The 12168-nt window shown below is 40.3% G+C and overlaps 1 protein-coding gene across 1 annotated transcript; it reads right to left on the bottom strand.

Moving 5' to 3' along the window:
* Window positions 1-161: 161 nt before the first annotated feature.
* Window positions 162-10629, bottom strand: LOC311502654 (heterogeneous nuclear ribonucleoprotein L-like). The gene is made up of 14 exons (XM_084564981.1): window positions 10510-10629; window positions 9965-10083; window positions 8547-8784; window positions 7898-7985; window positions 7656-7750; window positions 7481-7553; window positions 3371-3406; window positions 3025-3093; window positions 2681-2931; window positions 2333-2454; window positions 2028-2229; window positions 1884-1941; window positions 1483-1578; window positions 162-1266 (listed from the first exon to the last, which is right to left on the bottom strand). The coding sequence occupies exons 1-14, from the start codon at window positions 10591-10593 to the stop codon at window positions 1208-1210; spliced, it is 1590 nt and encodes a 529-aa protein (XP_084421107.1). The 5' UTR covers window positions 10594-10629; the 3' UTR covers window positions 162-1207.
* Between the last annotated feature and the right edge of the window lie 1539 nt (window positions 10630-12168).

The raw sequence follows: 12168 nt of genomic DNA on the forward strand, positions 1-12168 counted from the left end.
GAGAGCCCGTTTGTTGGGCTCCACGACAGCACTAAGTTTTTGAATTTTTCTGCACTGACTGAGCTTTGTGTGTTAAAGTAATGATGGACTGTTGATTTTCTTTACCTCCCTGAGTGGTTCTTAAAATAATCCTTTATTTATCCCCACTGTGGCATAAATAAAGGATCAGAACAGAAGTCAAATAAGGCTATTCGCTGTAGGGAACAGTGTACCAAGCCTACCTCTATACAACAACTGATGGTGTTAAACACATTAAGAAGCCAAGAAATTCCACAAATTCACCCTTATCAAGCTGAGAGAATTCCAAGAGTGTTCAAAGCTGTCATCAAATCAAAAGAATCACAAATATAAAACATATTCTGGTTTGTTAAACACTTTTTTGGTTACTATTTAAAAGTGCTAGAGGAGCAGGTAAAAAAGTTCACTTCACTTGCATGAATATGGCTTGTGATATAGGACTGTTCATCTGGTGATGAAAGGCCATGAGATGCAGCTGAAGGTGCCACTAGAAATGTAATCCTTTGAGATACTGTACTACTGTAGGCACATGTGCAAACTGAAAACTATAATAAAAAAAAAACCAACTAATTATTGAGGTGAGCAATAAAAGGTTCAGTTCATCTGATGCCTGTGAATGAAACCACTAACACGTGTAGGTTTGAGGGTCTCTCCAGGCTGGGGTCTTATGTGAACTTCTAATTCTAGCCAAAGTAATATTATAATACACTGCTTACAGATAACTAATCCTTGAGCACCACTGCAGTGGAAGCACATGATTCAGTGTGATTTATTTTTCCTTCTAATAATCACATATTTTATTTCCATGAATGGACCTTAGTTTTTATCTGAACAAGAGAGAAGCAATGATAAAACACAACCAGTCTTTTAGTGTGTGAACACTGGTAAAAACAGTACTCACATTATTGTTACGGTTTAGTTTATTTAAAAACTGAAAAGGAAGATGGGTCAAATCTAGTGTTGTGAACATACAAAATAAACAACTGATTAAAAAAAAGCATAATGAAAGAAAAACAAATCATTAAAATAAAATTTAAAAAAAAAAGTATAATTTATGTAACATTTTCCTAATGCACATTAAACCTAATTTTTGTTAGTCAATACTGTTTCTCCTTTTTACTGTGACAACAGAACTGTAGTATACTCAATGCAAAGACAAAACATTACAAATAGTTTGAGGGGAGAGTATTTAGTTGGCATGGTGTGTGGTTGAAAAACACAGCTTCAGTGTGTAGGGGTAAGGCCCACCTGGGAAGAGAAAGAGAAAAAATTTAGAAAGATAAATGACCTTTCAAGGCTTTTTGTTTTTTTTAGTAGTAACTACAGTGCAAGGGAGGAATTTTTAGTTGGTTGCAATCTCGCCGCTGGATGTCCCTAAAGACTAGACAATATACCACACATTAAAAGCTTCTGCAGCTTTTAAAACCATGCTGGTATGCTAATGTTAACAAGATAAAGACTTACTGGGGTTTTTCATTTGATAATGGTTCATCATAGCCAGAGCTTCCATGGCATCATTGATGGATTCCCACTCCAGCAGTCCGGATGAACTCCGCTCACCTGTTGTGTCACAGAAAAATATAGATTACCATACTAGACAATACTTAAAGTGGTGTGTTGATGCAAGGGCAGCAATTAGCAGACATCATCCCGCAACTAGAAGAGGAGTTGGTCTTTAGAGTCTGTTTTATTGCAGTGTGTGCAGTCCTGTAACGTGTACACTGTGGCTCCTCTGTATCCAGGTATCCAGCACACAGTACGTCTAACAACCATTTAGCCCATGTAGTGTAAGTGTTATTACTTGACTGTACAGATCTAAACATAACCAGTTAATAATAGCGGCCAGGGTGAGACATTTTACTCACTCTTTCCAGTGAAAAGCTTCACACTTGTGGGGCTTTTAATTCCCAGTTCATCACAGACCTGGAAGGAGAGGCCAGTTAAAGTAAAAAATCTAAGGTGATGGTTTGTGGAAAATCTTTACCTCACAGACAGAACCAGACTCTTACCTGGTTGAAGATCTCTACAGAGATGTCGGGCTGTGCATTAAAGAAGTGTAGGACGTTGCTGGGGTGCTGGATTCGGTTTTTCGCCGCCTGCTCCGGGGAGGTGAAGCGGTTGTTTCGGGACCCGTGGAAATCTTTGAAGCTGCTGGTGTTGTCCTCTAACTGATAGCACTGTCCTGGCACGATAGCCTGCTGCTTGGACACGCTGCAGGAAAAGAAACCAGATTAGGTATTGTGTCTGAATCTGCAACACCGCACTCTGCAGACATCTCTAAAAACATTTGCAGAGATTGCAGAGATGCTCCTACCAAACATTGAGTTTCTGTCCAAACAGGAAGTTGTTGTTGAGGTGAGTGATGGCCCTGTCCACGGAGTAACAGTCTCCCATCTCCACCATTGCTGCTCCAGGCTTACTCTTCATGAACTTGACCTTAAGATGAAAACAAATTAGCCGACCACTCAAAAAAAATTAACATGAATATTTGTAGGTGAACTGCTAGCTTAGCATATTTCAGTTTACAGTGTGTAGACCACTTAACAAATCATTATCAGACAAATGAATCCATTAAATCTGACTTCATGGAGGTAAAGGAAGATGTCATCAGCAGGAAGTAGGAGTGATTAAGAGTGATGCTCCAAAGCTTCATTTCACTCACCCGCTCTACATTTCCATAGAGGCAGAAGATGTTGAAAACCTTGTCAGCGTTAATCTTAGAGGGCTCCAGGCCATACACCATAAGAACTGGGGAGTCAGCATGAGGACCATATTCAGGTGGTGGTGGTCCATATCCTGGGCCGTATCGTTGACTACCCCGACCACGGCCGCCCATACCTGGCCCCATGCGATGGGGAGGAGGTGGACCATAGCTGTCGTCATTGTAACCATGGTAACCTCCTTGCGGGCCACCTGAATTCAAAAGAGAGAAAAACATTTGGGTTTCACATACAGGTCTGGAATGAGATCCATTGTACTACACAAATGTCTTTATGGGACGTTTACCATAATCAGGTGGGTGGTCTCCGAGAAGAGCTGGCTGTCTCTGCCGTTTGTTGGGATTTGCATTGGGATCTAAAAATGGTAAAATAAAAGTTATCCATCAAACGGATACCTTACGTAGTCTAGTTCATGCTAAGGGGCAAGCTTGTGGTTGGCATGCAACAGAGGGGCCTGACAACTTGTTAAAGTGTTTAAAAAGTCTGCAGCAGACTTTTTAACTAATCTAATAGGGGACATAATGGAGATTTTTTAAAACAGTTATTTTTGAAAGATAGCTTTCAAACATTTATTTATTTATTTTTTAAAGACCTCCTCCCATCCTAGTAGAAACACACACACACTCACACACCTTGTGAATTGTTCCAATTGCCTTCACCATCAGCATCTGTGCAGGTACACATATACACATGTCAAATCCAAATTAACATGACCAGTTTGCAACAAACACATTTCTGAGCACCCATGGCAATTATCTGGAATAGACATTCAAGTAGAGCATGAAAGAATATGCATCGGTGCTGTGAACCTGCTGCAGCACCTGCTGCTTTATTTACTTCATAGTTATTACATGCCAGGATAAGACAGAGGTATAACACCAGGAGTGAAAAGATGAAGCACTGGAAATAATTACATTGTGTATGACAAAAATCAAATCAAAACTGTAGACTGCCTTAAATTTGTCAACATAAAAGAATGTTAGTAAGTAAACCTGTAGTAAAGAAACTTTCCGGCCATCTCCAACCAGATCAACATTACAGCAGTCTAGCAGGCCAACAACACTCTTAGAAATTAATTATTAAAACTGCATGTGTTGTTCTCATTATGGACACTGTGACCATAGTTGACAGTTACAATAAAGCTAGATGTCAATGTGGACTTTCTACTTCATGGCCATCAATACTTGATATTGTGAAAATTCAGAATTGTTATCTAGACTGATTATTCAAGACAGACAGAATATGCTGTACACCTATCAAAATAGTTTATGATAAGATTATAATATATCAACTTATTCACCAGTGTAGTTTCAAGAACAGATTCACACAACTACACTATTTGCAATCTTGCATGGCTACAGCAGTCTGTCAGCAAACCTAACTTTACCCAACACCCAACTTTATGTTCACATCTGTTAAGTGAAACCGATTTATTATGTTTGTTATGGCCAGCTAATCACATTTTATATCTGTTATATAAAATAAATAAACTGAAATGCATTCTTAACTGTAACCAAAATAATGATATGTATGGATGTATGAACACTGGGAACTTGTACTCAATGTCATGACATGTGCAATGTATCACACTAAAGCAGGTATGAAGTTCATGAAATACACCTTTGGCTGTTTACAATGTGCCTTGAAAAACAGATTACAAGTTAAATATCTCAATAGAGACAGAGACACAGCAATAGGTTGTACAAGTGGACACGACCAAATGGGGATTACTAGCACCACTTGTACAATCTATTCTACAGGCGCGTACAATCTGAATACAATAAATTCTCCGATGTCAGTTCAACACAAAGTGGAGAAAACACTATTCCTTGATCTAACAAAACACCTGTTTCATCTGCTGATTGCCCCACAGATTTCCTTGGACACTAATTTACTTGATAAATCAACACAAGGTAGTAAAACCAGATCCACAAATGCAGCAAACTCTTTCACAAAAAGAAAGTTGTCAACAGTGCAGAGTGACTGATTGTCAAACTCCATTACACGACTGAAGTGTCAGCAAAATATATATAAATATAAAAAAAAGCAACAGCTGTCAAGCTGTTGTAGTTTCACAATAACTTTGAATTATAACCATCAAGTCAGATTATTCATTCATTTCAGTACTTACAGCACCACACATGGAGCATGGGACACAGTGGGCAGCTAGGGGGCAGTCTTCAGCAAGGGTGCTACCCGTCAACCTCTGACTCCAGCCTCAACTCATTCTCCCTCTTCAGTCTTGTCTTTCTTCTTTCCTTCCTTGCATCCCCACCACCAGAGAGAAAAGTACATCCACACGTCCATACTTGGTTTTGACTTGCTGTCGGTCTGTTTTGAAAGTCGCTATTAGAGGCTCATTTCCAGCTTACCGTGCTCTGACCACAAAGCAGGATATTTGCACCGTTTGAGAGTGGGCTGTCAGTCCACAGACACACTGAGCCAAACCTGCATCACACGGGAGGCGTTAAAGGCATCACTAAGGGCCAGTGCAAAAAAGGGAAAATGAAACAACGCAGAAACAACACATGAACAGCAGAGAGAGGGAGGGAAATGGGAAAGATACAGAGAACAACAGAGTCCATAAATGTAGAAAGCTTTGGGGAAAGGATTTGTAATCTGTTTGCCTCTGTGCTTGTATGCTTGATAGGTGTCTGATGCTTGTGTCTTCATAGGCCCCCCCGTGGATATTTCTTCTCGTGTAAAAATGGGCTCTCACATGATGCTTGTTTATTTGCTTTAATAGCTGTCAGTCACTTGCAAAGTGAAAAGGCGTCTAGTGCTTGACAATAAGTCATCTGGAATATCTGCATGACGATGTGAGGTCATGGCGGTGTTGCCTTGGATATTCAGTTCGTTGTATGGTCATGTTGTGTTCGGCGCAGGAAGGTGGAGACGAGGAGTATTTGCGTCTGAGAGAGCGAGAATGGCCTCTTTTTTTGTTTACTGCCCCAGTATGTGGTGTCATCTGTCCCCTGGTCGGGCTGAGTGTGTCTGAAAATTCCTCTGTTGCTCCCTGTGGTTGTGTTATGGCAGGCACATCCCGAGAGCTAGGAGGTGTGGCCGCAATGACCACACACCTGACTCCCGCCCTCATCAATGTGTTGTGTCAAAGAGGTGCGTCCTCGGGCTCTGGAGATGAGATGTGCTGTACTGGTAAAGAGGTGGCGGTAGACGCTTAGCAATTTATCAAGGTCAGTCTGTGGTGGGATATGCGAGGTGTCTGTTCACGCGGCCTTGGAGTATTTCTGTCTTTCAAACTGAAATGATGGCTACTGTCCATCACCAGAAATAAAATGGATTCCCATGTCAGGTGGTAGAGATAGGGGTGATGATGAGCTTGGAATAAGGAAGTACTGAGTTGAGGTTGTGTTCCAGTATTTGATGCCCCACTGTGTCCGATGTATGCCACAGAGCAGATTTACATTAGTTGTGGCTGTGGTTGCTGTTATACTGTAGCTGTAGAAGCCGCTGTGTCTGCTTAGAAGTTGAGGTAAGCCTGTATGAGTTTGCACAGTGAGGACACAAGGAGTACCTCTGGGTCGTAAGGCAGCACAAGCCATAGAATAACAAGAAACCTCTCGGAAGAACATGATGGCAAACAACTGTATGAAACCTGCAATGTACATGTTGTGGTCATGGTTGTTACGAAAAGAATTAACTACACCGTCTACTGAAGGGTAAAGTGGTACAAACATCCTGTATTTTGGAATCTCAATAAGACATGTCAAATGGTTGCGGTTCTTTTCCTGATTTTTTTTATACATGCAATGCTATGTTAAAACATTATGTTTTAGCATTATATTTTTACGTTGTTTTAAAGCTAAAAATGATTGAATGTTGTATACAGTAGATACTGTCAAGTATATCTATAATTTGTTTTATACTAAAGGTCCCATGAAATGCAGAATCGTCTTGGATCCCAGATCTGTGGTTCCACAGATTTAAACTAAAATCACACCTCTTTCCCATGTGTCCTATTTTTATTAATTTATCTAATCATATCTTTTAGATAAAGACAAACCATCCAGGTGTGATTAGACTGAAAGTCTCTGGGTTAGGTCACAGCTACGGTTCTAACAGTGGTCATTCTGCAGTTTATACAGTTACAAACCAACAAACCCAGGCCCTCCTATTGTTAAGTCAAACCTACATACAGGAGTATATGGACTGTACAGTTCTCTAAAGACTGACGACTCATTTCATGGGACCCTTAACCAGAGGTGTATTTTGTGGTTTCATGAAGCCACTCGGCTGAGTAGTGTGATGTCAAATTGAAGCTACGATAAAATCTCCACTATGTCTGGAAAAAAGCCTAGAGGTGCGCTCCGGTGTATCTACTGGATTAGTGTCGGCAGGGATGTGACATTGTGCAGCTGTGGCATGCTCTATAGGGAATGTGAACCTATGTGAAGAATGGTGCGCCTGCATTTGCTAGTGTGATTGGTTTGTGATTTGTATGTTCACATGCATGAGCCTGTAACTGAGGTTGGCTGCCCTCCAGGTTGCTCCTCGTGCCCTTACTTTGTGCCTGCTATGTGGCAAGAAAAATGCATGACTGTGAAGGCATCACGGGGATACTGCCTCTTAACACTGGGTTGAGGTGCACGGTGAAAGGAACCGTGCACATGTGATCAAAGGCAATACCCCCGGAGGCAGAGAACCCTAACCATCCCATACAGTGGCATGAGAGGAAAAGAGGAAGAAAAACGGGGAGGGAAGGGTCGGGGACTGCATGTTACCTTGGCCACTTAGATTGGGGTTTGTGTAGTCCCACGTGTCCTGGTCGTTCTTAAAGACATTAAGGCGTGCTGGCTGTGGAAGGTGTAACATTACAAAAATGACAATTAGCTTCCTCTCACTATCATCTCATGCAAATTCTCCAGGTACAAAGGTTGAACACTGCCATATACTCACTTTGGCATATTCAATCTTCAGAGTGCAACAGCCTGAATAGATGTCTGCCCCATTCAGAGATGCTTTAGCCCTCTGGGCACTTTGGACTGAATCAAATGTGGGAACAATGGGTTAAGGGGAGGTCTGATTATCTGAACATTTTTTTTTTTTTTTTTTTTTTTTTTTGTAGAGCTCAAGTATAATTAAACATCAACATGTTATACAATCGTAGCAGGTCCAAACAGGCAATTACTGAAAAGGATATTCAACCATGGCCTGTACACCATTCTTTCTGAAGATGACAATCCTCTGCACAGGACCACAGTTGTTACAAATGGTGTAGAGCACATCCTGTAGAGGCACACATGTAAGTTTTTATCATAATAGTGCTGATACACACTGCACACATGCTACCTGTAAAATCACCACACATGACCAAACAGAAAACAGTCAAATTGCTAAATGTTTTTTTTTTTTCTCAGTTATTATAAAATCACTGACGTAACTAAAGGAGAGAAAAATCAGATGCTGTGAAAGGTCTGTGAAAGGAAAGACAAGAGAGTATTTGCATTTTAAAGCCGATATGAATATGAATCCAGATGATGCAGCTCAATCTCCTTCAACATTTGTTTCAATCTGAAGACCTAATAAAACATGCAGTGAGAAAAATGTTTGATGGCTGTAGTACCTGTAGTAAATGGGAGTTTTTCAGCATTTTGTGAAAACAGAAACAAATCATTCCCTTTATATATATCATGAAGAAAGTTTTGATCATGGCTCATACCTAACACTGAAAATAAGTGTGCAGTGATCTAATGAATAATTCACTCTGAATATGTAACCATACAGTAATGCACCCAGTTAGATATCACTTGATAAGTTATGACAAGACGAGAACACTGTGCACGTTACCGTGGTGATAGGATAGATGGGGTTGATGATCGTGAGCAGTAGCACGTTGTTGACGCTCCGGGTGTCATCCGAGTCTCCTGGTCGGGAGATCTTTTGACTAGTGGAATAATTGATGAAGGCAGGGTGACCTCCAATGTAAACCTGGTTCTCTGCTGCGTATGTTACAGCATTGCAGGACCCATTCATGTCTTCATATTCCACCAAGGCCTGACGCTTCTTAGGCATCATAACCACAAAACTGTAAATAAAATAAGAAAAATGTAATGACCCATATGCATGATTACTGAACCACATTTCATTAAGAATAACACGAGTCAAATGCATTTTTAAAATCATTGTCAACTTGGTTGAGCTTGCAAGTATGCAGACTTTGATCATAAGTCAGTATTATGAGACAGTTTCCATGTTCGCATTGAAGCACAGAATTCCTTGTAATATGACAGCATTGAAACGTATTATCTTTAAAATCTGCAGCGCTACACTGCTTTTAGACAACTGCTGAGATTGTCTGGCTCACACATCATATGTACAGTTGAGGCTTCACCACATGTAGCTTCACCACATCCTCATAAACAGGCAGCAGACAAGATCAGATAAATCCTGTGTACGCTCTGTCCCTAGTAGGAAACAACACAGATAAAAAGTCCACTAATGGCCAGTGAAAAAGCCAATGGTATAAAAAATTAATGATCAAAACTGTGTACCCAAGGATTTGTAAAAAGAACCTCGAGCTAACACGCAAACGGATTTGTTTTTCTGCTGAACCTGTTAAGATGTGTAGACTTTTTTTTTTTAAAACTGTGACCGCTGATAATACAACAGTATGTAAGACTGCGCTAGCCGAGTACATTTATGAGGTTAATACAAACGTTGCCATTAACCTGAACAACGAGAATCACACAAATGAAAAATACTGTGACTACTGTCAGCATGCTAGAGATACGCCGATCAGCCACAACAATAAAACCACTAACAGGTGGTAGGTGGTAGATACAGTGTTCTACTGGGACATTTTTGGACCTGGCATTCACGTGGATGTTACTTAGACACGTACCACCCACCTAGACCAGACCAGGCACCCCCACCCCATAGCAATGACTCTCCTTGATGGCAGCAGTCATACCCAGCAGGATGTTGACCTGGCCTCCAAATTCCCTAGCTCCCAAACTGATCAAGTATCTGTGGGATGATCCACAGGGGCCCCTCCCCTCAACCCATAGGACCCAAAGGCCCCCACTAACAACATTTTGTTGCCAGACACCACAGGACTAGCACAGGACACCCTCAGAAGGATCATGTCCATTCTCTGATTAGTCAGAACTGTTTTGGAGGCACAAGGGAGACCTGCACAATATTAAGAAGGTGGTCATAATGTTACGCCTGATCTGTGTGCGTTGCATTAAAAGCTCTATTATTACCTAATGGCACCAAACTCCTGCAGGGCCTCCACCAGGTCAGCCTCCATGACACCGTCCACCAAGCCCCTGATGTGCACCACCGGGGACGGTAGCGGTTTATGGGGGTCATCGTAGTTCTCCTGAAAACGAGATTATGTAGTGAAAAGATAAAGGAGATAAGCAACTAGCAGCGTTAATAACATGATGTTATTAGGAACTTTAAACGCCTCCCTGAAGAAACAATCGCTTCTTTGTGCCATTTTGCAAAACTGCTAGTCAACTAAAACATGTCTCCTACCCAAACACAAAACTGAATTATGTGTCAGCGTCTGTCTCTTTATTATATTTTCACAAAACTCATGCTAACGCCGTTAAAGCTAGACCTCACCAGCCCACTGGTTTGCTTGGGTTAGCTAGGGCTGGTTAGCTTCTTCATTTTGACCAGCAGCGAAAAAAAAAAAAAAGCACTGTCTTTATTCAAACTGAATTTCTTTCTCGGACGAGCGAAAGTGAGCACACGTTCACACAATAAACACTAGCAACAAGGACAATAAGGAAGCGCTCACCGTTGTCATTCCTCCGTCTTCAGTTTTCTGTCTTTTCGTTGCTCGGCCGCCTTCTCCGTAGTATCGGCCCGCAGCAGCAGCCATGTTGTCCTGTCCCCTGTGCCGGGCTACTGCTGCATTCCAGTTGCATGGGAAAAACTCAATACTTTTCTCCACAGTTGCGATGTTTTAAGATAAGCCTCAAAATAAACACTTCCCCCGCCGTAAAATCACATTTTATTCTACACAAGGGGCGAATATTAAAAAAAAAATTCAATATGTGACTGTTCATCTGGCTGTAGTCAAATGCAGTCATACAGGGCGTTTTAAGGTACATCATTTTTTATTTTATTTTTTTAATTATTATTATTATTCCTGAAAAAGTAAACCTTACAACAATTTAGACCGGGGTGCTCAAATGTTTTATTTCCCGTGATGGACGCTGAATGCAGCGTCACATGGTACACGTTAATATTGGTCATTTTCTTTAATATCATCGTATTTATCATAAAGTCTCTGAAAAAACCTTGAGCTAATCAATGTGAATCGGTTTGAGCAGCAGATAAACACAGAACATTTCTATATTTGAGAGGAAGCTAATTGTCAAACTATGGAAACATTACCCTACAGTAAAACTTTCGCATGATTTGAATGGCATTTCTAAACCCTGTGCAGTTCAAGTTCAGTCTAGACTAAGGCCATGTACCAATTATTTTAACTTTTTTTTTATCCATTTGTATAGCTGACTAGTGCATTACACTAAAACACAAACTCTGAAACCAACTTCTTTTAATATCATTTTTGAGCCCTCAAGCCAATTTCCACATCACTGTTTTGGGTGCAATATATCTTGTACTTAACATGGAATACATCATATAATATGTTACATTACCTTCTGAACAAATGTGAATATAGGTCTGAAACAATGAGCGTGGGAAATGGATCCAATGGAAACACAATCAAAATTTCACTGTAATTATGACAACTTTTACAATAAAGGACAATATGCATTTGTCAATATCAGCTCAAATACCATAAATTAGAAATACATTTAATTACACCATTGATAAATAATAAACAGATAAGACTTCAGGGGTGAATGAATCATCACTTTAAAACAGTCACACTAAATGGCAAATACCAGGTGCTTATCAAAAATTCGTTGTCTGTGTAAATCTTTATCAATTTCACATTTCAATCTTGGGTCCATGTAGTGCATTTACAATCGTTATTATTATTATTATTATTATTATCAATACTTATACTAAATAAGCAAGTTCAAATTCAGTAGGTGCAGTGCATGATCAACAATACTTTGTGTCACAACAGACAAAACACAGTTTAGCAGTGCAACATATTTCACAACAGTAGTTTATTCCTCAAACTGCAAATTGTAACCAAACTGTGCACAACTGTGATATACTATACAATGGCTGCAGAAAATACTTGCTTCTGATTGGCTGGCAGGGTTCCATTCAAAATTGACATAAGGACAACAAACTAATTTTAACAGAATGGGTGATTTAAAGCTTCTATTTTTGCTTGGGATAAGTGGCCATGGTATAAGCTTGATGACAAACTAAGAGGTGTCCTGATTATACAAGTACAACCGGCTCGACTGCTGTAGCGCAAAGTGGTGTTCTTCAGTTGTTATTTTTATACAGAATAGCTTATTGTGTA

Source organism: Chelon labrosus, assembly GCF_963514085.1.
Source record: "Chelon labrosus genome assembly, chromosome: 17".
Taxonomy (NCBI): domain Eukaryota; kingdom Metazoa; phylum Chordata; class Actinopteri; order Mugiliformes; family Mugilidae; genus Chelon; species Chelon labrosus.

Excerpts from the sequence above, each read along its gene's own strand:
- LOC311502654 (XM_084564981.1), bottom strand. The coding sequence starts at position 10,593 with ATGGCTGCTGCTGCGGGCCGATACTACGGAGAAGGCGGCCGAGCAACG. Across the intron at positions 10,084-10,509 it reads AAGACGGAGGAATGACAACG|GAGAACTACGATGACCCCCA; the intron begins GTGAGCGCTTCC and ends TCTCGTTTTCAG. Across the intron at positions 8,785-9,964 it reads CAGGAGTTTGGTGCCATTAG|TTTTGTGGTTATGATGCCTA; the intron begins GTAATAATAGAG and ends TTTTATTTACAG.